This window comes from Plutella xylostella, chromosome 22, assembly GCF_932276165.1.
Source record: "Plutella xylostella chromosome 22, ilPluXylo3.1, whole genome shotgun sequence".
NCBI classification, from domain to species: Eukaryota; Metazoa; Arthropoda; class Insecta; order Lepidoptera; family Plutellidae; genus Plutella; species Plutella xylostella.
This window is the reverse complement of record NC_064002.1, coordinates 3,672,968-3,698,827: the sequence shown is the minus strand read 5'-3', so window position 1 is coordinate 3,698,827 and position 25,860 is coordinate 3,672,968. Positions and strand designations below refer to the sequence as shown.

General features: G+C 38.2%; 4 protein-coding genes across 4 annotated transcripts in view; 3 read left to right on the top strand and 1 right to left on the bottom strand.

The window, feature by feature from the left end:
• Positions 1-717: 717 nt before the first annotated feature.
• Positions 718-10,960, top strand: LOC105394405. The gene is made up of 18 exons (XM_048629091.1): positions 718-1,515; positions 1,795-1,919; positions 2,198-2,291; positions 2,518-2,677; positions 3,101-3,325; positions 3,609-3,717; positions 3,942-4,126; positions 4,713-4,814; positions 5,154-5,226; positions 6,213-6,429; positions 6,701-6,825; positions 7,123-7,147; positions 9,255-9,414; positions 9,618-9,842; positions 9,960-10,068; positions 10,302-10,486; positions 10,657-10,758; positions 10,849-10,960. Exons 1-18 carry the CDS (start codon positions 728-730, stop codon positions 10,939-10,941), a joined length of 3,102 nt encoding a protein of 1,033 aa, XP_048485048.1. The 5' UTR covers positions 718-727; the 3' UTR covers positions 10,942-10,960.
• Positions 10,961-11,928: 968 nt separating this feature from the next.
• LOC105382853 (glutamate receptor ionotropic, delta-2-like) lies at positions 11,929-15,799 on the top strand. Its single transcript, XM_011552821.3, has 9 exons — positions 11,929-12,657; positions 12,939-13,063; positions 13,277-13,370; positions 13,623-13,782; positions 14,160-14,384; positions 14,558-14,666; positions 14,867-15,051; positions 15,478-15,579; positions 15,674-15,799. The coding sequence occupies exons 1-9, from the start codon at positions 11,963-11,965 to the stop codon at positions 15,779-15,781; spliced, it is 1,803 nt and encodes a 600-aa protein (XP_011551123.3). The 5' UTR covers positions 11,929-11,962; the 3' UTR covers positions 15,782-15,799.
• Positions 12,565-25,860, bottom strand: part of LOC105394215 — a 45,850-nt gene continuing 32,554 nt past the window's right edge. Inside the window, exons 12-13 of the mRNA XM_048628863.1 lie at positions 13,582-13,587; positions 12,565-12,572 (exon numbers count right to left, since the gene is read on the bottom strand). The gene's annotated coding sequence lies outside the window, so the exon portion shown is untranslated. The remainder of the gene's footprint in view (positions 12,573-13,581; positions 13,588-25,860) is intronic.
• Positions 16,016-25,601, top strand: LOC105388226 (carboxypeptidase E). Its single transcript, XM_038122478.2, has 8 exons — positions 16,016-16,435; positions 16,521-16,717; positions 17,154-17,309; positions 17,650-17,816; positions 19,194-19,348; positions 20,694-20,954; positions 23,847-23,992; positions 24,774-25,601. Exons 1-8 carry the CDS (start codon positions 16,213-16,215, stop codon positions 24,912-24,914), a joined length of 1,446 nt encoding a protein of 481 aa, XP_037978406.2. The 5' UTR covers positions 16,016-16,212; the 3' UTR covers positions 24,915-25,601.

Sequence of the window (25,860 nt, the reverse complement as noted above, 5' to 3'; positions counted from 1 at the left end):
ATATACATTGGTTTTGTAACTACTAAGCCTAGAAATGCCGTTTCCAGCTTTCTTTCTGTAAACGGCATTTCTCAGTATCAAGTATCAAGATTATTAAAGTAAGTGCCGGACTGCCGGGTGGCGCTAGGCGGGTGTGTCTTGTCGCGCTACAATAACACAATATCCATTAGCTTTAGTGGTTTCAGCCCGCGTGTTTAAAAAGAAATGTTTACTTCGGACAAAAAAGAGTTTATTTTTAATGTAAAAAAATGTCTCTTTCGGCATTTGTGAAATATTTACTTGCGTAAAATAATACTTACGAAATGATGTAAGTACTTACAGTATAAATGGAAGTCAAACCGATAGTAAAAGTATAAGTATGACTTACCTAATTGCTTCTAGTGAAATTTACCACTTAAAATACTTAAGTACTTAAAGGTTATTATGCCTATAGCTACATTACAAATTCAAATGATACCCAGGATTACCAATAATTATGTCTTTGAAGTTATCAACTTAAGTATCGTAATTAAACAGTCAAATAATTAAAAGCTCATCATCCTAGGTAGTATTAGTATAGTTTGTAAGTACAACATGTATTATTTTATAGGTGAAACGATTAGTTGACCCTACCAATAACATTTTTACTTTGAAAGTAACAAACATCAAAATCATACATATACTCGTAAGCAAGTTGCTACAATCAATAATTAAAAGTAATTATTGTAGTTTCCGTTTAATTAAAAGAATGAAGCATAAGAGTGATGCTTACTCAAGGAATTTTAGTTTTATCTCAACCTCCGGATTAAGCAGTTTTTGCATAACGGAGAAAATGGACATCGTACCTATATCTATCGCCCCTATAGAAATATTATTGCAAATTATATTTCAACAGTATCTTAATGGATCATATTGTTTAACGGTAGTTTCTGAGAATAAATTGAATGCTCACATGTTAACCGGAACTATAACATACATAGACGTAAATGAAACACAAAATCTGGTCGATCAAATTTTGGCCGTGTCTGAAATGGGATGTTCTGACTTCATTGTGCAAATGTCCGATCCACAAAAGTTTGTCTCTGCTATTGAACAAGTGAACCACTTGGGGAACGCGAGAAGAGCGGACAAAATTATGATGTTCTTACCGATGGACAAAGACAGCGACCCGAAAGTATTGGTAGACCTTCTCTTATTAAAGGAAATGGCTTTCGTAGCCAATTTGATACTTATCCTCCCGGCCAATTCTACTAAATCTACTGATCAATGTGAGTCGTACGATATAATAACTCACAAGTTTGTGGGGGCCGATGCTCAGGCCAACGATCCTCTATACCTGGACTCCTGGGACGCCTGCACTCAGCAGCTGAAGACCAACTCGAACCTGCTGCCCCATGACATCTCCAACTTGCAGGGGAAGACGCTGAGAGTAGCCACTTTTACTTACCAGCCTTATACCATCGTAGATATTGATCCCGCAAAAACTCCCGCTGGTTATGATGGACTTGAATTGAGGGTCCTTACCGAGTTTTGCCGGTAAAATTAATACTTAAGTATTTTATTTTTAAATTTTGTGCGGAAACCCTGAAGGGCTATATCGTAATAGTTTTATTTGTTTGATCAATAAAATTATATTAATTAACAAATATGCCATTTACAAACTAGTTAACCTAAATTATGTCAAAAAGACCTCCTCTTATCGCACCTGGCTCAAAGGTTCCCATAATGCTGGCTGCACTAAGCCTCTCGTTTTATTGAATATTTTATTCAATATTTTTTTTAAATATTTTTACGAAGATTTTTCTAACTTTGCAGATTGGTAAATTGTACGGTAGAAATAATCCGAGATGACGAGTACGAGTGGGGCGTCATCCACCCCAACTGGACAGGGCGCGGGATTTTGGGAAACGTGGTTGAAGACCGAGCAGATTTTGGGATAGGTAAGAGTGTGTAATCATCAGCCAACCAACAGCAACTGCTAGACACTGGCCTTCCGCATTCAGCTACGTCAGCTACCTTTTAAGGGCCAGCAGAGAGCCGAAAGATATTGCAAACTATACATATTTACGGGTGTTATACGCTATAAATAAGCGAACATTCTGTATGTTGGCTTGATGAGGAAGGCCTGATGGAGAAGTGGTGATACTACTTGGGCGTTGTAGATATATCCATATCAGCAGTGGAGATTGTGACTGATTTTTGATATGTTTTGTTACAGGGGGACTGTTCTCGTGGCACAACTGTTACGTTTACTTAGATTTTTCGTTGGCGCTTGTTCGAAGTGGAGTCACTAACGTCGCACCCGCACCTAAGTAATTTTAACTATATCATAGGTATACCTATTACGTGCCTGTTACTTATAGAAGTCATCTATATCAATAGCCAAAGTATAAGTGGTTCATCTGGTGACGGGCTCAAATTTGGTCTCATTGCACTGAGATCTTCTCACATTCTCTAGATAACTTAGTTAAATTTGTTTATTTTTAAAACTATTATCTTATGTTTATTTATTTAATTCTTAATTATTTATATGTTCAGGATTGTAGCTGGCTGGCAGCTGCCCTTGATGGCTTTCAACTGGGTGATGTGGTTAACAGTATTCTTCACATTTGTGTACGCATCCCTCGCTCTTTATTATGTCAACGGGTGGTCTATGGAGAAAGTGCTTTTGACTACTTTCGGGATAATGGTTACGCAGGTAAATACGATATTATTAGTAAACGATATTATGTATAGGCAGAGAATAACCACCTTATGTAACACTAATTATGGAATGCAATAAAGATTTGAATTTGAATTTGAATAACAAGTACTAGTACTCGTTATTCTATGGTATAGGATAGTAACCCAACAAACAGTTTCACCAGCTTTTGTTCCAAATCGGGCTTTATCGTCCATTATTCAGCGGCCAACCCTTGTCCTTACAATTTCTGGCCCTGTGCTGTCCAAATGTACACATCAAGACGGCTGTAAGGCTGTAGGTATGTAACGACCTTGTATGACGATATTCGTCTGTCACGATCTACGCTCATAAATTGCTCAGCAATCGAACATCTCGTTTGTTTATTAGTGCATCATCATTCCCCTTCGCGATCCAAGTTTGACCCTGTTATAATTTCAGTCCCAATCAGACCCTGGTTCGAACTGGCGCGTGCGCAGCGTGACGGGCTGGCTCCTAGTGACTGGTCTGCTGATCGACAACGCGTACGGCGGCGGGCTGGCGGCCGCCTTCACCGTGCCCAAGTACCAGGGCTCCATAGACACCGTGCAAGACATGATCGATACAAAGCTGCTATGGGGCGCTACGCATCCTGCTTGGCTGTTCTCCATTTTGCCTTCGAAAGATGTAATGTCATTTTATCTGCTGATTTCGTGAATAAAAGCATATACACATCTGTGATAAGTACTAACTTGCTTTATAGCTCATGTTTTGTTAGATTTATTCAAATTGAATGAAAACTCAACTGAAACTCTTTATTACACTCGTAATACCTACCCATAGAAGCTGCTGGTTTGGACGGGGGGACGTCCATTTGTGCAGTTGTGTCAGATGATGCTTATTGACTCTATTGTTTGAATTCATACAGCAATATATAACAATATATAACGCTCAATAATTATTGTTTTAGCCGAAAATAAAACAACTTATAAGTCAGTTTGAAACAATGGATGGGAAGAAAATAGAAAAGAACCTTATAGCGGAACGTATGGCCACATTAATTGAAAAGCTTCCTGCAGGTAATTTTAATTAATATACCTATAAAGTTTTCTCTAAGTAGTTATAAACTTCTTACCCAAGTACCCAATGACCATTTTCTTACCAAACTAATATATAAGTACTTACTAAATAAATAAGACCATTTTATATTATTAGAAAGACGTAGAATAAGCGCCAACGTCCTTCCATGAGTCCGCGTTGTTCTATGCTTCTATCGCCTCCCTTCACCTAGCTATTCCTTCAGGTTACTTTGCGGTCTGCGACTACATAACGCGGGAAGCCGTGGTGCACACCCAGATCATGCTGGAGGACATCTACTACGAGTACACGGTGGCCATGGGGCGGAAGAGCTCGCAGTACTTGGACAAGCTGACGGAGGTGGCCGGGCGCTTCCAGGCGGCCGGCCTGCTGCATGCGTGGGAGACGCAGGTATGGGGTTGTGATTAGGGAATACAATCCCGGCCTTTATTTGGGATCCGGGTTATTGTCAATCATTTGACATTTAACTAATTTAATGACAACAAAGCTACGAGAATACCCTTACATACTTTTTTGTCAATGCCGAAAATCCCGGGATTGGCAAATTTGAATCCCTAAAATTTCGGGACTGGAAAATGACCGTGATCCCGGGCTTGTATTCTCTAGTTGTGATGGAGGCAATCCGACTATAATATTATAGAGGCGGAAGTTTGTGAGTACGTGTGTGTATGTTTGTTACTACTTCACGTCAAAACGGCTGAACCAATTTTAATGAAATTTGGTATGGAGTGAGCTTACAGCCTAGATTAACACATAGGCATCTAAGTTGCACCAGAACCCTTTGTTCTCGGCCTTCTTCATAACAGGCCCGAGGGCATCGCAATCTACAGAATATATTGCCCATTTTCACTTCAGCCAGCAGATTTTTAGAGCTATATGCCGATTACCTAATTTTTCTTATGAATAACTTACCCCATTTTTTATGTGGTCTCAGAAAAGACTGATATTATATAATATGACTTAATATTTTATGCAGGTAGTGCTGGACCATTTGGATTTTAATGTCCAACTAGGAATCAAATATTCAAGAGCAAAGAAGGAAGCAGAAGTCAAAAGTCTGGATATGGACCATGTTGTGGTAAGTAAGTGGTAACTTCTTCTTCTTCTAATCGTGTCTGTGACAAACACAAGAACCAGTATAGATTTGAGTGTCCAATGCACGCTAGTCTCACGTAGGTAAGGAATAGATGATACGCCATTTCAGGACGCTCCTTAGCTGCACCACCCACCCGTTAGGTAATAATTCTTGTAACTTTAAAGAGAAATCCATTACGAATATTCAAATGTACCCCAGTGCACAAAGTTTGATCAGATAAAGTACATGAACATTTTTCATGTCCTCTATCTACCGTAAAGGGAAGTTTTTGTGCTGGGGAGGTAAACATGTCTATTTTGCTGACTGTACCTATGTTTCCAGGGAATATTCTCACTGTACCTGGTCGGCGTCGCTGGGTCCGCTCTACTGTTCCTCATGGAAATATTAGCAGGGCGTAGGAAGACTAGGAAGACGCTACGTGCATTTGAATTCTATTAACTAATTATTTTACGTGAATTATACATAGTATACCTACTTACTTATTAGCAGTTAAATATTGTGTTTTACTTCTATTTTTATTACAATCATCAATAACAAGTAAATAATAAAGGGACCTATTTTGCTATTTTGGTTTTAATAATTTATGGATAACCATGGAGTTATCCACGGAATGTAATTAGTTAAGAAAAAAAACGGTGTTTTTCACGAGGAAATATTTTTAGGCAAAGCAAAGCTCGCGGGCAACTATAAGTTACAAATAAAATCATGCTAGTTACATTAAATATTGAAATAACCATTTATAAGGTATACCATTAGGTTATAATTATTACCTACCTTTTCGTAGACATTAACTAGTGATGAATTGCACTAAAGACCTATTTATACTTTATGATATGACCTATATTATTTTCTATGAAACATTGACACTAATTACTAACAAAGTAATTACTGGAGATGATTTTAATATCACTTACAATATTTACTGATGTTTGTTTTACAATAGTATTGACTAAATCGCTGTATTAAACGGTCATCGTTACTGATTGAAAATTATGGAAATCTCTCCAGTATCCGTGGCACCTATAGAAATCTTATTACAAATAATTTTCCAGCAGTATCTGAGTGAATCGTATTGTTTAAATATAGTTTCCGAAAATCAATTGAACGCGAATATTTTTAACGGAATTAATATCAATTACATGAATGTTAATGAAGCGCTAAATCTAGATGAACAAATTCTCACTGTGTCCGAAATGGGATGTTCCGACTTCATTGTGCAAATGTGACAACCCCAAAAGTTTGTAGCCGCTTTTGAAAAAGTAAATCAGTTGGGGCAAGTGCGTAGAGGGAATAAAATTCTGATATTCCTTCCGATGCATAAACAAAGCGACCCTAAAATCCTGCTAAATCTTTTATTACTAAATGAAATTACTCTGTTAGCCAACTTACTGCTCATCCTACCGGCCAATTCTACTGATCACTGTGAGTCGTACGACATAGTGACTCACAAGTTTGTGGGTGCTGATGATGAAGTGAACGATCCTCTGTACCTGGACTCCTGGGACGCCTGCACTCAGCTGCTGAAGACCAATTCGAATCTGCTGCCCCATGACATCTCCAACTTGCAGGGAAAGATGCTGAGAATAGCTACTTTTACGTATAAACCATACGTTATACTAGATCTGGATGAGACTAAATACCCAGGTGGATATGATGGAATTGACTTTAAAATTATTACTGAATTTTGTCGGTAAGTATTAATTTTAATTTATATTTTTATCATTTTCTATAAATTTCCTTTTGTATAAATTTTCGTATTGGTCATTTTTCAATAGTGGGATGTAACGGTTGGTCCACGGAAAACTACACAATGTATACAAAAATAGTTCAATACATATTACATATATTTATAATGCAATAACTTTTAGGTGGATTAATTGTACAATAAAATTAATTCGTGATGATGAAAACGAATGGGGCGATATCTTCGAAAACGGAACTAGCAACGGGGTCATAGGCAATGTGCTTCAAGACAAGGCTGACATTGGAGTAGGTAAGGAAACCACTGAAAAATTTAAAGTACGGTGGCCTGCGCCTAAAAGTATACAGGCGGAGTTTTTAAAATAGCGATCCCTGATGATGAAGGGACCAGCTACATCTGTTATAAATCCGGGGACGTGTTGTGTGTGATGTGTGTAGCAGTGGTGTTTATGTGGATGTGCTTGAGCAGCATGTGAGCTTGAGATCGCTATTTTAAAATCTCCGCCTGTATACTTTTAGGCGCAGGCCACCGTACATAAACGTAAGGAGTTCTAAGTTTTCTAAGTTTTAAGTTTTCTGTTGGTTTCAGCTGGTCTATTCTCCTGGTACAAGCCGTACGTTCATTTAGACTTTTCAGCAGCGCTGGTCAGAAGTGGCGTGACCTGTATAGCACCCGCTCCTAGGTAACATTGTTTTTTTATTAATATTGGTTAAGTCTCTCGTGTAGAATAAACATGGGGAGGCCTTTGACCAGCAGTGGAATACTGAATTGGCTACATAAAAAAAAATGGTTAAGTTAGCGTTAGCTTTGCATGGCGTTGTCTATGTTTTGGTGAGCTGCTGTGCTAACCAGGACTCTATCTCGTTGCATGTAATGTACCGATAGCATTACAGCTCTCGTTCGGGTTCAATTAGTCTAAATGTAGAGATTATTATAACCCTCCTGACGCATATTCCTATACATTTTTTCATTCATTACCATTTATAGAATAGAATAGAATAGAAAAACTTTATTCGACACAAAAACAACAACATGGACAGTAAAACAGGTAACAAAAATACTTAATTACTAGAAAAATAAATATTAATAAATTAGTAGGTAGGGTACACTAGGTGCTAGTTGCTGCTCAGTGTCGAAAAGGACTCCAGACTCAGCATGTGCTATAATCCCGGGGACTATAGCGCTGGTTTTCAGCTGGATCCTTTGATAACGGAACGCCGTAGATTAGGAGTGCGATCGTTTGAATTAACCAATTACAAAGCATACAACAAAAAATAAACAAACAAGTAAGTGAACAAACAAGAGTTAGTTAGGTACAATAAAATATATTATAAACAGTGAAACAACAATTATACATTTAGATTTAAGGGTAGGTCTAACATTTTGTGTAGGCACATACATATTATATAGGCATTAACCAAACTCAAAAAGATGTAGGTACTCATGGAATACTTCATGACTGCAACTTTTGTAACAAGATCAGGTGTGTTTTGAGTCTGTGCTTAAAGGTGCTTTGTCCTTTTAGGTCGCGAATGGGAGGGGGGAGATTATTCCAACATTTACAGGCTGCGTATCGGAAACTACATCTAAATGCTGCGCTTCTGAAGTCAGGGGTAATGAGTAGATAGGAGGAGGCCCTAGTGTTATGCTTATTAAACTGATGTGACCATGTAAGTTTCTTGTAAAGATACTCAGGGGTTTCACCTCTAACAACCCCAAATAATAGGGTAGCGAAATGAAGCTTTCTTCTACTTGATAATTTTAATAAATTTGAACTGTTCAAAAATGGGGTCACACGAGCACGAGGAGGTATATTAAAACAAAAACGTGCACAAGCATTTTGGACTCTTTGAATGAGGTTCTGCGTTTTAACATACAGACAGGGTCCGTACACAGTGTCTGCGTAGTTTAACTTTGATAAAACTAGTGCTTCACACAGCTGAATACGCAGCTTTTCACTAATGTACGGTCTTATTTTGTATAACACTTTGAGTTTGTAAAAACAGCTTCTAACAACGTTAAGAATGTGTTTCTCAAAGCGAAGGTTTTGATCAAAGAGTACGCCAAGATTACGGGCCTCAGTAACTTCTTCAACACTTGTGCCGTTAACTTTTATGTTAGGATCGTAATTTTTTATTCCCAGTATTTGTTTTTTTGAGCCTAATATCATAAATTTAGATTTAGTCGGATTAAGAAGCAAACAGTTTTTATTGGACCAATCTACTATCCGCTCCAAGTCCTCATTAATTTTGTTCACCGTTGGCACAGAATCCCCTGGCAAACAGGCAAGATATAATTGAAGGTCATCAGCATAAATGTGGAAGTTACAGTGCTTGATACAATTGGTAATATCGGAAGAATATAAAATAAACAAGATAGGTCCAAGGATTGAGCCTTGAGGGACTCCTCTAGTCACAGGTAGTAATGCCGAGGATAGAGTTTTCCCGTCAGTGCCTGTAAACATTACCCTTTGCGTCCGATCTGAGAGATAACTCCTGAACCAGCTAACTGTAGATTTTTCAAATCCATAGTACGATAATTTCCCCAATAACAGGGGAATATTTATGGTGTCGAAAGCGCGGGAGAAATCAAGCAGCGTCAGCAGTGTGCCCTTGCCCTTATCCTGGGAGGAAATTATGTCATCCACTACGTTAAGTAATGCCGTTGCCGTGCTTCTTCCCTTTCTAAATCCGGACTGACATTTCCATCCCTCCTTACAGGAGTATAGCGAACTGGTTGCTCCCTCTGATGGCGTTCGACTGGGTGGTGTGGGCCACAGTCGTGTTCACCCTCGTGTACGCAGCCATCGCTCTCTACCTCGCCAAGGGCTGCAGATCTGAGAAAATTATGCTAACTACTTTTGGGATGATGGTTACACAGGTGATTAAAAGTACTCATGTACTTACTCGATTCTCGACATGAGTATTAACCACTAGTTTCCAGATACCCTTTTTTCTAGCGTTTTACCGAATCAGGCTTCTAATAGACACAGCAACTTTCATAATATCTTATAATATGGGACACTTTCTACCCCCACTTCTCAAACCCATGCACTTAAAAAAAATCTTTCGTATCCTCTACAGCCACAACCGGACCCTGGGAGCAGCTGGCGCGTGCGCAGCGTGACGGGCTGGCTCCTAGTGACCGGTCTCCTCATCGACAACGCGTACGGCGGCGGGCTGGCGGCCGCCTTCACCGTGCCCAAGTACCAGGGCTCCATAGACACCGTGCAAGACTTGCTGGACGCGAAGCTACCGTGGGGAGCCACGCATATATCGTGGGTTTTCTCTATGTCGGCTTCGAAAGATGTGAGTTGGTCGGCCATTGTTATTTTTCCTGCTATTTGACGATAAGATAAGAAGGTAGAAGGCAAAAAACGCTATGATGTCCGCAGAAGGCAAAATATTTTTTTTTTTATTTTACAGCCTAAAGTAATGGCATTGGTCAATCAGTTCAGAGCCATGGATGAAGAGGACTTAAAAACACAGAGTTTCTTAAGAACAATGGCCATAGCAGTTGAAAAGCTCCCGGCAGGTAAGCAATTAAAAATTGGTTTTCAGGCGCACGTTCATAGTTACTTTGTGCTGAAAAACAACATGACTCGAGTGCACTAGTTTTAGATAACTTTTATTAGCACAATTATGGAAATAGATCTTTATTTCTTACAGACAAAATCGTGTGACATATTCTTTATCTGTCCACCTTTATAGGTCTACTACGATTTTCTTTTCCTGAAGCACTCACAAAATGTTCCTTCCCTTTTTAAGGTAACATGGCAGTTCACGATTTCCTCACCAAGGAGGCTCTCCAGAACTTGCAGCTGATGGTGGAGGATATCTACTACGAGTACACGGTGATCATGGCCCGGAAGAACTCACAGTATGTGGACAAAATCAGCCAGTTAGCTGGACGGTTACACGAGGCAGGGCTTCTCCTTGCTTGGGAAACTCAGGTTCGAAATTTAAACATTGTTATTAAGGTACTCTTTGTTTTAGTAGAAAGTAAAAATCGTATTCTATGTATTAAAAAGTTTTTAAGTAGGTAGCTGAAGCGAATTTCTATGAGAAATATAAGGAGAAAGTTAACTTTTATGACTTTGTGTATTCAATATATTTTTTCCAGGTAGCCATAGAACATTTGGATTTCAAACTTCAACTTGGGGTGAAATATTCACGAAGGAAAAGAGAAACAGAAATAAAAGATATCGATATGAAACATGTAGTGGTGAGCTGTACTTATAAATAACATTATGCAAATTTTATCTCAACTGATTTTATAAATACTTACTTATTTATATCTTGATTTATATTTCAGGGGATATTTTCAGTGTATATGATTGGCGTCACCGGATCTATACTAATGTTTTTGATAGAAATGTTTGCGGGACGTAAAAAGTCGAAGAAGTAGAGACCTCTTTTGTGTGTAAATTTTGTATGTTAGTTTGTGTTGTAAAAAGTAAGTAAACTCCAAACTGTGTAACTACTTCAAAATTCTGAAATTTCCACTACAGATCATTTATAAATATTGGGGAATTGTTGCATTGCAACGGGTTTATGAAACAGATAGGCTGTTGCAAAAGGCTTTTATTAAATAACGGAGTGGTCGACGATCCGAGCAATAATACCACCAGCCACCACGGAAAAAAGAATCGACTTTATAAAAAAAAAACCTGGTAATCGATTCCTAGTTTTCCATATTACTCAGTCAGGCAAATAAGATTATCGTCGTGAATCGTTTGTGAATCAATGATCAAATGACATGTATTCCCGTTTAAATAATATTCACTATGATCGACTGGATCAAACGACTTCAAGTGTTTATATTGTCCTAGAAGTCGTAATCTTAAGTAATAAACAGACAATATTAAAATTGCCCAGTAATTCTGTGAAAAATTATCGACGGCTGACTACTGTCAAACAAAATTATTTTTTGTTTGCGCAGCAATCATCGGCATCAAGGTAAAATAAAAAGGAAATGATTTAACAGTGTAGCACCCTAGTTAACAATTACTGGCTCTAGTGGTTCCGTATGTACCTATTCAGATGACTATCTACGTCTGTCGTTACGTTGCGGGCTTTAGTGTAATGTTCATTAAATCTTGATTTCTTGCTCGTAATTTTAATGTGAGGTCGTTGATACATTTCGTGCTAACATTACCTTAGTTAATGAAACAAATATCTAACATTTTATTATGCCTTATACCTAGCGTTGACAAAATAATATTGAACAGTACAAAAAGATATGTAAGAACAGTGTAATTGATCATCCTTAATAAGTACAACGGAACCATAATAGTGACTATCTACTTACTTACTAAATATTTTTTAAACCTTTTGTGTATTCTATTTTATAGTAATTAGTGTATTAGTCTATGGTTACACTAAGTCCGATTCGGATCTTCGTAAACACATTACATAAACCTTAAATCATGGACACCTTACTAGTATCTACAGCACCTATAGAAATACTATTAAAGATTATATTTCAGCAGTATCTGAACAAATCCTATTGTTTAAATGTGGTTTCTGAAAATCAATTGGACGTTAATATGTTAACAGGATCCATCACCTACATGAATATAAACCAGACTCAAAATCTAGTTGATCCGATTCTGACTGTATCAGAAATGGGTTGCTCAGATTACATTGTACAAATGTCCAACCCACAGAAGTTTATCTCGGCCTTTGAAAAAGTAAACCGTTTGGGAAATATTCGCAGAGGAAATAAAATTCTGTTATTCCTGCCGATGGATAAAGAAAGCGATCCAAAAGTCTTTCTAGATCTTCTCTTATTAAAAGAAATTGCATTGGTCGCCAATTTGCTTCTCATAATCCCAGCCAATTCAACGGAAAATTGTGAATCATATGACATTGTAACTCACAAGTTTGTGGGGGCAGATGCTCAGGCCAACGATCCTCTATACCTGGACTCCTGGGACGCCTGCACTCAGCAGCTGAAAACCCACAAGAACCTGTTTCCCCATGACATCTCCAATATGCACGGAAAGACCCTAAAATTAGCGACATTTACTTACAAGCCTTATGTTGTACTTGATCTCGATAACACTACCGTGCCAGGAGGCTACGATGGGCTTGAAATGAGGGTTATGGCTGAGTTTTGTCGGTAAAGTATTGTAAATCTATAATTATTGTAAAAATAATTTGTATTGTAAAAATAATTAACTTTAGTGTCAATGTTGGCCGTAAAGCTTCACTGTGATTGCTCACCACTTTCAGTTTCAAATTATACTTACTGAATAGATTGTGATCGCGCGATAGGAATCAGTGCAAATAATGATGAGTAGGATAATTATAAAGCCATCATGGATGGATGAAGTAAAGTTCTATGATTTTATTATTATACGTTTGAAAGGAGATCTCCCTTTAAATATAGATTATTTTCAGGTGGGTGAATTGCACGTTGCAGATAATTCGGGATGACGAAAACGAGTGGGGTGATATTTTTGAGGATGGGACAGGAAACGGCATCTTAGGCAACGTTGTAGAAGATCGGGCAGATTTCGGAATAGGTATATGTTATGTATAAAATATCATCCATACCACTTTCCAATACAATATTAAGTTAGAATTTAATGCACACTTCCTTACTTTCTGCTCCGTCAATCTCCTGCAGATTCAATGCAAGAAGTTTTTCTAGCATTAAGTCCACCTTATTGTACATCTAATCTTCGTTAATTGACCAATAAAAGTATACATTAATTAATTAATATTTTTTATTGCAGGTGCTCTTTACTCCTGGCACGACTCTTACGTCCATTTAGATTTTTCTGCTTCACTTGTAAGAAGCGGTATCACATGTGTTGCACCGGCGCCAAGGTAACAGAGTTTTTTTTTTAAGTCTTCTACACATTCATCATCATAATATTCGATTACGACAGTAATGCATAGCAGCGATAGTTCGCTATTATTAATACTCATTAGTATTCATCATCAGCTTTTGTTCTATAGGTTCAAAGATGAGCAGAAAATCAGTTTTCCTTACGGAGTGTAGCATTTAGACATTTATCCATACATTTTTTATTCATACTATGAATAAAAACCTTCTTCGACTCCCTCATATATCTGTAGGATCATAGCAAGCTGGGAGCTGCCGCTGATGGCGTTCAGCTGGCCGCTGTGGGGCACGGTGGCGGGCACGTTCGTGTACGCCGCCGCCGCCCTGTACCTGGCTAGTGGCTGCTCCTCCGACAAGGTGCTACTGACTACCTTCGGGATGATGGTCACGCAGGTATTGGGTTTTTATCTTAGTTTTTCATAGGTTTTTCTTCAGATTATTTTTAATCTCCGAAAGGGATTGGTGTTATTTTGACGTTGACGTGTGCAGTAGTGTGTACGGTTGTAAGTCTAGGTACCTACATAGATTTCTTTAGGTCTGACTGTGACTATGTATAGTAGAGGAATATAATAGAATGGACTGTTTGGTTCAGTTGAGTATGATTGAGGTTTTAGTGGTGATTCAACAAATTCTTATAATTGTCAAGCATTTTTAACTCCGGTTACAACTTTCAACTTACCATAACACACTTAAATGCAAGTAGCGCTGACTTTAAAAATATGATTTTATGCTAACGTAGTGCCATTGAACTCATTGAATTATGCCTCCAGTCTCAACCCGAATCTGGCGTGGACTGGCGCACGCGCAGCATCACGGGCTGGCTCCTAGTGACTGGTCTCCTGGTAGACAACGCGTACGGCGGCGGGCTGGCGGCCGCCTTCACCGTGCCCAAGTACCAGGGCGCCGTGGACACGGTCCAGGATATGCTGGACACGAGGCTCGAGTGGGGCGCGACGCATAATGCGTGGATCTTCTCTATTCAGTCGTCGCAAGATGTGAGAGTCTAAGAATTTAGCAAACTACCGTTGTATTAGTAGTTTAGGTTACACTGCTCTTGAGGCTGAAATAATTTATATGAATTTGAGGCTATATTTTACGAAACAACAAACGTTGTTACGTAAATATGGTAGGTAGTAGGGATAAAATTAAACACAATACTTTTTTGCAGCCAAGAATAATCCAGTTGGTGAGTCAGTTTAAAACAATGGAAGAAGAGAAATTAAAAAGAAACAGCTTTTTGAGAACCATGGCGCTAAGCATTGAAAAGCTCCCGGCTGGTAAGAAACATCTTCCATAACTTTTTAAATTTCCGAATGAGATAAAAGTAAATAAGTTTGATATTATTTGAATTAGGAACTGATAGAAAGAAAAACAACACAATTTGACTATACATTCCCAATAGACATAAAAGTAGGCATAGTGTATTTGAATTTGGAACTTTTTGAAAGAAAAAGAAAACAGTGCTGTTTGTTTCGAGGTTTCTTTGCGATCGCGGAGTACATCACCAAGGAGGCCATGGTGAACATGCAGCTCATGGTCGAGGACATCTACTATGAGTACACAGTTGCCATGGCGAGGAAGAACTCTCAGTATGTGGACAAGCTGACGCAGCTGGCGGGGCGCCTGCACGAGGCTGGCCTGCTGCAGGCCTGGGAGACGCAGGTAGGGACAATACAAGTGGGGTGGAATGGTTGGAGGGTATGAATAAATTTGTATTAGCCTAGATTAATACCCAAAATTTTCTTTTTGAATAGGTTTTCAAACTTACGTCAGAGAGTTTTTAAAATTTTATAAATATTAGAAACCATGACTTGACTAACGCGCTAAGTCTTTTGAAAGAACAAAATTTCTCAAAATTCTTATATGCTTTAGGCATTGTATAAGCAAGTGTGTATGTAATAGACTTCAGAGGGTAGCCATGGGTATATTTATTTATTTAATTCTTTATTGCATAAATATATTGTGTTTTAATATGCCATAGCAATGCAATCTAACTCTTTGGGCATAGTGGTTCGATCATATTACCAACAACTATCTGAAGTATCTAAGCAGGTATAAATAATTGTACTTACCTATGTGTTTTTTCAGGTAGTGATAAACTATGTAGATTTCAAAGTGCAACTAGGAGTGAAATTTTCTAGACGGAAAAAAGAAGCGGATATTAAAAGTTTAGATCTAAACCATATTGCGGTAAGATATTAATTGTAAGAAAAATACATTTCAGTTACATAATAATATGTTATCTTTAGTAATTGTGAATTAATATTATAAACTTGATTTTCAGGGAATATTTTCACTTTACATTATAGGCACCGCTTTATCCATCCTACTGTTCATGATAGAAATATTTGTAGGAAGAAAAGCCAAAAAGGCTAAGCGAATTGTGGAATAAAATTCAGGTTCTAAAAATATATTTCGTTAAGTAATGCAACTTTTTTAAGTATTTTTTTTTCAAAATGGTGAAAAGTTAGCTTTATTTTAGCTTAGATCGTTACGTTAGCTACAGCTATTCTCTAAAGTTATACAGCAACTAAAGCGCCTCTAGCGGATGTTTGTCTAAATAGCTTAGTAGCTCAGTCAACAACTCACTGGCGATCAATACATCGTTCATTCACTCCCTCAAAGACGTCACTTACGTACGTCATTGTCACATTCATTCATTTCATTCGGTCAGTTTGATTGTGTTGGCGCGTCGCGGTGGTTGGATGTGTGCGTGTTGTTATTCCGGGGGCGGGAAAATCGATCGATATTTCGTAGTGACGTACGCTCGTTGTGGGTTACTGTGCAATACAAGAGTTTAAAAATATTTTCGGTAGCTCTAAAATGTTGGCTCTAAATTTACTATTGGTGCTCGCATTTACTGCGGTCGCCACAGCCGAGTTTGTTTGGAAACATCACAATAATGAGGAGCTACCCTTAGTTTTGGAGGAAGTCCATCGCAAGTGCCCCAATATTTCACGAGTTTATGCTCTTACCGAGCCGTCCGTGCAAAATGTGCCGCTGTACGTCATTGAATTCTCGGATAATCCGGGGATCCACCAACCATGTAAGTAAAAACTTCACCTTAAACCATTATAAATAAATAAAAAAAATAACAAATGCAATTGCTTAACCCCCCGAATGTCGCACAGATAAGCCGGAGGTCAAGTACGTGGGCAACATCCACGGCAACGAGGTCCTCGGTCGGGAGCTGCTGCTAGGGCTGGCTCACCACCTGTGCGACCAGTACATGAACCACGACCGCCGGATCAGGGCTCTAATACATAGCACCAGGATACACCTCCTGCCTTCCATGAACCCTGACGGCTGGCAGGTCTCCGCTGATACGGTAAGTTGGACATTTGAAAATTAAGGGTGGGTTGCACCATTTAACTTTAACTATTACAAACGTCAAATCTCTTGGCGAGACAGATCAATCTTCAAGAGATTTGACGTCTGTTATAGTTAAAGTTAAATGGTGCAACCCACCCTAAGTTTATAACGAGTATAAAATTTTGCTTTACCAATATTTCAATTCAATTTCATTTAAGTATTCATTAACAAACATATGATTATATTTGAATTGATTAAAAAAATATAATATCCTCAGCTATGATGCCGAATTAAAATGTCATTTTTGCAAAGCTGAACCAATTTTGATTGAAACTATCCAGAAGTACACTTTCTAATCGGTCAGTCGGTTTTAGCGACGCTGACGTTAAAAAGACATCATAATCAAAATAAAACCCCAAGCCCTAACAATAATTCCCCTCATATTTACCCAGGGTGGCCTGGACTACCTGATCGGGCGCAGCAACAACCACTCGGTGGACCTGAACCGCAACTTCCCCGACCTGGACGCCATCACGTTCGAGTTCGAGCGCCAGGGCATCAGCCACAACCACCACCTGCTCAAGGACTTGTCCAAGCTTACCGCCCCTGTGAGTATATTTTGAATTTGAAACAAAAGACTAAGACGTTCTGAGGCCTAAGTTGGAAGTTTCCATTTAATAACCAACTGGCATTGTGGGATATGTATGAATGTGTGTCAGAATCGAGCGAAATGGTCACCGGTGATCCCAACCTAACCCTCTGGTAGATAGGCGTATGTAGAAATGGTTTAACTTACTAGATACCACAATATATGTAAAAAAAGCGTCTGGGATTCCTGGGATGATTTAACTGGAGATGACAGGGAGTCTTCGATGATACCTTAACATTCCACGGAGATGACAGGAGGCTATTTTCGTCGATTCCTTATCAACCCACTACTTCTTCTAGCTGGAGCCAGAGACGCGAGCGGTGATGCGGTGGATCATGTCAGTCCCGTTCGTGCTGAGCGCGGCCATGCACGGCGGCGACCTGGTGGCCAACTACCCCTACGACGAGAGCCGCAGTGGAGCCCCCGTGTCCGAGTACTCCGCCAGCCCGGATGATGACACTTTTAGGTGAGCGGGCCCACTTATTACTTATACTTTATTTTCCTTTAAAACAATGTCAAAAAATGTTACATTTAGGGCCACTTTCACAAACATTTAAATCTAGATTTAGTGTCAAATCTCAATTTAAGAAACGTCAATCCATATAAAATTTGACACTAAATCTAGATTTAAATGTTTGTGCAAGTGGCCCTAAGGGCCATTCCAAATCTCGGTTTAAGAAACGTCAATCCATATAAAATTTGACACTAAATCGAGATTTAACACTAAATCTAGATTTAATATGTTGGTGCAAGTGGCCCTTACTGATTTGGCATTTTAATTTTTTCTCGTAATAAGTGGATTTAAGGATTTAGATGATTAGCAGTCCAGATGTCCAGTCCAGATATGTTTTGAATTGTAATAAATTTGGATGGGATAGCAAAATTATCTGGTAATGTAATAAGTAAGTCGTGTTTGTTAATAAGGTCATAAATCTGATTGTTTTATTATCTCATGCTGTCAAATATCAGTTTCGTTTCAAACATGTTCACATTTATAAACCCCAATCTAAAAAGGGACTTTATGTACTTAAGTGTAAATTATTATATGAGCTCTGTCTTAACATTTTATTAGCGGAAACAGCGAGTCTGCTTAATTTATTACATCCTATTTACATGTCATGCAACGATCTTGATCCACAAAGGCCTATCGGTTGCAGTAAAGTCCAGAAGTTGTCCTTGTTACTAGCTACTTCTATTGCGAATCGTGAACTATAGAATCTAGACCAGTTTCGTAATCAATCTTACACTGATCAATTAGGCATACCTGGTTTTTATTATACAATTATACAAAATAGACCAACCATCTTCGATATCTCTAAATATTCATGAATGAATGTGTAAACAAGGAAACCCACTGAAGATGTCCTTCTTTCAAAAATAGTTCACTTGCATCACAAGTCTAGCGGAAGTTCAAGCCAGCCGAGATCGTATTGTTTTTGTTCCGGCACATAACATTACACCATACAGCCATTGTTTCCAATAAACACGTAATACCTATCGCTTTTCATTGAGATTACTCAAACATCTTATTTTTGGGAACCTGTACATATGAGTGATTATCAGATTTTAATCTAATTAAGAAATATTATATATAAAATTTAGTAACAGCTGTACTAATACATCTCGCACAGACCACCTCAATACTTCTCCATCCTGCGAAAGCTTGAATTCTTATTATACTGAGAAATCCAGCAACACGCTAACTAAATTCTTAAAAAACCACTTTGAACGGTGCAAAACCATAAAATAGCACACCATCAAATCACGTAATTAGATTATGTGTCGGCAAACAAAGGCGAACGCTCCTACGATCGATAACAATATTATCTCTCCACTCCTCCAGGGATCTGGCTATGACGTATGCGTCGTGCCACGCGGATATGGCCTCTAAGAGCCGTCGCGGCTGCCATGTGACCAGCTCTGATGAATCCTCCACGTACAACTTCGGCAAGCAAGGAGGCGTCACCAATGGAGCAGCCTGGTACAGTTTGAAAGGAGGTAATTACAAAAGAAATGGTAAATTTTTCCTTTTTTTATGCTGTTCATAGTCGTATAATGGCTGCTGAACTGAAAGGTCTGTAACATCTTTGAGTTTAATGTCTCAAGTCGAGACATCTTCGGTGTTATAAGAGCAGTAGCCATAGGGAAATTGCCATCGCAATAATAGTTTTGGATGAGGCTCTTGACTTTTATCTAGGTATTCTTAATTATTTAATAAATAGGCATACCTACCTACCATACGTACAATATGAGTTCGATAAGCATACTTAGGTATAAAATGAACAGGTTTGCGGCATTGAGGAAAATGCATAGATTGATCGAATAAATAAATGTGAAGTTTTGACCTTTTATCAACACGAGTCCATAGATAGGAAATTCCGTCAAATGTTCCGGTTTTTTCTTCATCATAATGGGCGTAAAATAAAAGAAAAATATGGAGTAAAAGTTGCAGGACACCGTGTCTGGGAGATACCCAGGGATTGTGTTCAAGGGTATACAAAGTTCAAATCGACCATTTGTCGATCTACTTTTTACTACGGTTAACGCCTCTTACATTTTTTGCTACACTGGTCCAGTCACAACAATAGTACAGGAGGTTCAAATATACCATACCCAGCCACACCACTAATACCTACTACAAAAACTTGATAGGTAACTGTTCTATGTAAGCCTTGCCTATATCTAAAGGGCACACTGGTTTTTTTTTATTTGTTAGCTGTGGTTAATTAAATTTGTCGTTTTATGATTAGATAGCGGGCCAAGTATCGAAGGTAGGTAGGTAGGTTTTATTACTATATCATCCACGTATGCATCAGTTTCATCGACTGTACCGGAGCCTCGTAACTCAATTAACAATAACCCACAGTCGATAACATTAATCTACTTTTTTCCCTTCACGCGACATTTAAAGAGCAGGAAATATTTAGTAAACACATAGGATCAGCTCCATTGTTGGCCGCCGACATTATATCACGTTGGCCGTGATCATTTAACTGGTTCTTTGCTACAGATTGATTTGTTATGCTGTTTTTCTTCTGCTTACATTATGGTTACTACCGCAATTTGCGAATCGCTTTGTGCCCAGCTTGACGAAGCTATGACCACTGAAATAATAAAGTAGTTATTGTACTGTTCCTAGTTATAATTATTCATAGTGTATGGAGGTAATTTTCATGGTTAAAATTGAACAGAAGACTAATATCGAGACTACATAACACATACATGTGCTAAAAGTATGAGTTCAAAACAGAGCTAATATTTTTACGTAAAAGCCACGGCTGGAAAATTCTTCAGACATCAGTAATTTTCCCAATCCAGTTACAACATGAAAACTTTCCCCCAGGCATGCAGGACTTCAACTACCTGGCCACCAACGCGTTCGAGATAACCTTAGAACTGGGCTGCGAGAAGTTCCCAGCTGCTGAGCAGCTCGAGAGCGAGTGGGAGAGGAACCGGGAGGCGCTCATTGAGTTCATGTGGAAGGCCCACAGCGGGGTCAAGGGGATTGTGTCCGACGACGCTGGGTTCATACAGAACGCCATCATCTCCGTGGTGAACATCACCGGCCCCGTGCCGCGGCCCATCCGCCATGACGTCACGACTGGTGAGTTGAGTTTCATTTGTTTGTAGATGTTTTTCAGTTGTAGGTGCTTATTGGATTTCCTCGAAAATGAAGGGAGCGTAAGTGTAATGATACCCATTCATTAGGATTTAGAAGGATATACCTACATAGTTTTCAATTTTTTACTTACCATCTGATGATAGACCAAGGATTAGTTTATAAGGGCAATCTAGTACCTATATTAAGGTTAGATTTTTAGAATTGCAAGTCAATGCGGTTGGGATTTTAGTGGATTTGCGGCAAAAGCTGATAATGAGATTAAGGGATTTGTTCATTTGAGAGAAATGGTGGGGCTTCGGCATTTAGAGTAGACAATGGACGAGAGTAACATTTACAAAACTTTTGCTGTGCGAAAAGAAGCCATAATATGGTTCAATATATTTAGTATTATATTTTTTTATATCGCATAGCTCCCCTATTTTTAGGGCGCAGCTAAATTATGTAACAGCTGCCGTGTGATAAGGATTGCGATTTAACCCTTATTCTTCTTCTTCTTCTTCCTTGCCTTATCCTTATTTAGGGTCGGCTTTGTTGGTCATGTCACGCCACTTTACCCTATCCCCTGTCATATCCTCATTCACTCCACACTCTCTCATATTTTCTTTCACGCAATCAAGCCACGTCTTTCTTGGTCTTCCTCTCTTGCGCCTTCCTTCGGGTCTCATTTCCAACACTTTCTTTGTAACATAATCATCTTCTCTTCTCATGACATGCCCAAACCAAGAAAGACGATGGCTTTTCATCTTCTCCACTATAGGAGCCACTTTCATACTTCCCCTTATATACTCATTTCGTATTCTATCTTTTCTTGTAACCCCACACATCCATCTCAACATTCGCATCTCTGTCACATGCATCCTTTTCTCATCGCATACTTTGGTTGCCCAGCACTCAGCCCCATACAACATCACCGGCCTTATGACGCTTTTATATATTTTGCCTTTGATCTTAATTGGCATCTTGCGATCACACGTCGTGCCGGTGAGTTGTTTCCATTTCATCCATCCCGCATTCATTCGTCTCGTCACATCCCTGTCAATACTTCCATCACTCTGTAGAATTAACCCTTATTAGGATGATATAAAGATCATTGTGTGTCGTACTCGTATCTATGTATATCAGCTATCTACAATGGGAGTTGCCACTAAGTCACTAAGGTGTTAGTATTTGTATATTTTGTCACAGACAAAAGTTGAATGATCGTGATTAACATAAAAAAATTATGAAGTCTAATCTTCTTTAGCTTTGAAACAGGATCTAAATAAGCTCTTGAATTTTATAAAATTGACCTTCCTTTTCAAATCTTGTTGTGCATTTATGTGTTTTCATAATTATAATTTATTCGAAGTCTGTGCAATTTATTATATTTTTATTTGAATTAAATTCACTTACTGATAGGTAGGTAGTCATGAATTAATAGAATATAGTTAATGAATACCCAATTAATTATTTTTGGATTGAATATAGGTGATAATGATAATGTTAGTACAGCAGCACAATTGTAGGAAGTAAACGATGTGTTAGTTTCTTATCATAATATTATGACTTTATGATATGATCAAATCTCATAATATGCACATAATCTGCTGAACCCAGGCTTATATACGTAACTACCTACAGTCGAACTAGGTATAGGTACTCGATCTAGACTCAAGCAATAAAACCTCGTCTCTAGGTAGATACATACCTACGTCTAACTTATTACACCTCGATTTATAAGTGTATTGACGAAATGTCTTGTGGCTATTCATAAACAACGCACAGAATGACCTTGCCTTTTAAGATCCTGGTTCGAGAAATGCTCTGTTTCAGTTCAAACAACTTTTGCATTTGCTCTTATTATTTGTAAATGCCAGTAGAGAATATAATTTTTATTATAGACCTGCGGTAGCAGTAAATGTTAAAGAAAAGTACTTAATCTGTAGGTAGTTCATACGGTGTTCAGCATAAACATTTTGGTGTTATAATGAAAATCCTTGCCAAGTTCGACTATCTATCCAACAAATAATTGATTTTGTGTCCATTAAGGCGTAATCCCACACCCACATCAATCCATACCATAGGTAGTAAAATTAAAACTTGTTGATATGTTAATCCAAAGATAACCACAGACTTGACCACATACCAAATACGGCTCCATAGCCGTGTAACTCACTTATTTATCTGGAGGTTTTGGCTAAATTCACTTTGACAACATTACGGTCGAAAGTGACTCTACTCTATCAACATTCATTGTAATTGTGATAAAGGCTAGCGACAAATATAGCAATGTGGACAAGGGTCATTTACACCAATCCCTACTAATGAACTAAACCATTCTCGGCTCTTAGGACACACTTACGACTTGTTACGCGATGTGGGACGTAAGTGATAATGATTAAGATCTCACACATACAGACTGTGTGACACAGTGGTTGTATTTTGAAGAATATAACTACCATCCAAAAAATATCTTATTCGATCATATTCGTAACGGCTTCATCAACTTTATTTCAAATTCTTCATACTTTCAAGAACGGCATAAATAAGAATGAGGGTGTGTAATGTTTATGTGTAATGTAAAGTAACTAAGTGCCTATGAAGAGTTTTATAATTACTGCCCAAACTATTATTTTTAAAAATATTTATTTATTTATTTTTAAGAATATAAATAATTAGAACATTTCAGCAGTACCATCGAAATACATGTCTTCAATAAACCTTTTCCAGGAATTACACATTAATAATCTACATTTATGAAACCTTTCGTCCCGAATAACTAGCCTAGACCCCACGCATAGCCCAAACCATATCCCCTAAAAACACCAAATTTGACCCAACAACTCCTTGTAATTCGAAACTCCGTAGTCACACACCTCGCTTGTAACATTGCAGGTATCTACGGCGACTACTACCGTCTGCTCACGCCCGGTCACTACGAGGTGACGGCGAGCCGGCCCGGCTACTTCCCCGTGTCGCGCGTCATCACCGTCGCCAACTCGCGACACACGCCCGCCATACTGCTCAACTTCAAACTGGAGGTAAATAGGGCTGCAGGGCTTACTAAAAAGTTATTGAGAATAAATAGGTAGACAACATCCGTTTTTTTTAAAACATCATGAATATCGTGTTCTTATTCTTCCTAGCCGTATCCTTGTTTACATGTCTAAAAATTATAGTCTATCGCTCTGCATCTTCTCAACTATAGAGGCTACTTACATACCTCCCGCTACCAAACCATTAAAACCCAGTAGGTATACTATCACTTTGTTATAAATTTTTGCTTGCTATTGCCATCTACAGTAAACTATAATCCGTGGATAAATAAACCAATAAATGTAGTGTAACGAATATCTAGAAACCAGACGATAAAATTAATATCCACCCACAGACATGATTATTTTTAGATTGAGGTAGGTATTTTCCAACATAGTAACAGTTTTGGTTGATTATTCAATCGATACTAATACAATCACACCCACTACACTGGTTTACTGGTACCTATTCTACTTATTTATTCGTTCGTCACTATGATAAAGCTGTGTGGTATCATGAGATTAAAACAATGGCTTAGATATTAAAATGGCTACGTTGGCTTCGACTGCTAATCAATGAAAAATGTTTGGTGAAGCTTTGGTTTCCTAGGAAAGCGGTGCGGCGCCGTCATAATTATAGCGGCCGTAAAGACCTAGTCACACTTGTCTGATATGTGCCTTTAGACATGATTCAGGAGCAGTTAACAGGGTGCTTACCATTACTATTAAGGCTGATGCTGTGCGGTTACGGATATAATATATATATTTTCTTTACATCTCCTTCCAGCCAACATCAAATTGGTTCGACGAGGAGTCTTCATTCGGCGGCTACGGGCACGCGCTCCGCGACAGCCAGCCGCGCATCTACAAACGATCCATCTACGACCAAGTAGCCAAGAGCATCATGAACAACCGACCAGAGAAGTAAAACATGATTTGAAAAGCGTTTTTCTGTGATTTTAGTGAATTGGAAGATTATTATGCATAATATTTTATCATGCTGGAATTTTTTTGTTACCTGCATATTTGAAATTCTAAGTAACTACTTGAAAAGAAATAGCGGGAATCAATCTCAAACTACAAAAATATGTCTCTAAAAAGGAAAGGAAAGTTCAGAAATTTTACATAAGATTTCCTTTCAGACAATCTAAATGAAAACTTTTTAACTAACTAAAGACACAGAAAAGAAATGACTGAATTGTTAAATTTAGATCAGGCTATATTATAGTATCAAGTCTTTTATAGTTTAGCAAGGTACACCCATAAAATATAGCAACTTGTAAATAAAGCTGGTTACCGTGTAAAAAAAATAAATTAGGTATGTTTGTTTTCTAGTCCAATTAGTACACTGTATATTATAAGGAGAATATTACAAACATTATCTTAAAAGCACCTTACTGAGTCATTTTATTGCGTTCTTAAACCTATGTATTACCATTATAGAATAACGAGTACTATTAACATCTATTAAATATGTACCTACGGTGAAGATCAACGATATTTGTTACTTCTTTTTCATGAAACGTGAATAATCAGTATCACTTATGGTTTCAGAAAGAGTGATTTTCGTAACTAAGTATAGGGATTTGTTTTCAGCTACAATGATTTTAGATTAGGTTCCAAAAAGAATGACCATGAATGACCCCTTAAGTTTATGCTTAGTACCTATACCCTTTTTGCAACACTCTGTATACAGTGTATACAGTACTTGTCTGACTATTACATACGGGCTATGGCTGAATGAAGTAGGTAGTTACAAAAATGACTGCTTCTGTGTGGGAAAGAAATCAATGAATTAGTTAATTGCCCCTGCAAATAACGCTCAACCCTATTGAGTATTTAAATACTGAGACAGTAAGATGAGACTTCTAATT

Bases quoted from the DNA above. Each gene is read 5' to 3' on its own strand.
- LOC105394405 (XM_048629091.1), top strand. From the start codon at position 728: ATGAAGCATAAGAGTGATGCTTACTCAAGGAATTTTAGTTTTATCTCA. The intron at 2,292-2,517 runs GTAATTTTAACT...TTATATGTTCAG, and splicing joins AACGTCGCACCCGCACCTAA to GATTGTAGCTGGCTGGCAGC. The intron at 10,487-10,656 runs GTTCGAAATTTA...TATTTTTTCCAG, and splicing joins TCCTTGCTTGGGAAACTCAG to GTAGCCATAGAACATTTGGA.
- LOC105382853 (XM_011552821.3), top strand. From the start codon at position 11,963: ATGGACACCTTACTAGTATCTACAGCACCTATAGAAATACTATTAAAG. The intron at 15,052-15,477 runs GTAGGGACAATA...GTGTTTTTTCAG, and splicing joins TGCAGGCCTGGGAGACGCAG to GTAGTGATAAACTATGTAGA. The intron at 15,580-15,673 runs GTAAGATATTAA...CTTGATTTTCAG, and splicing joins TAGATCTAAACCATATTGCG to GGAATATTTTCACTTTACAT.
- LOC105388226 (XM_038122478.2), top strand. From the start codon at position 16,213: ATGTTGGCTCTAAATTTACTATTGGTGCTCGCATTTACTGCGGTCGCC. The intron at 16,718-17,153 runs GTAAGTTGGACA...ATATTTACCCAG, and splicing joins GGCAGGTCTCCGCTGATACG to GGTGGCCTGGACTACCTGAT. The intron at 17,310-17,649 runs GTGAGTATATTT...TACTTCTTCTAG, and splicing joins TGTCCAAGCTTACCGCCCCT to CTGGAGCCAGAGACGCGAGC.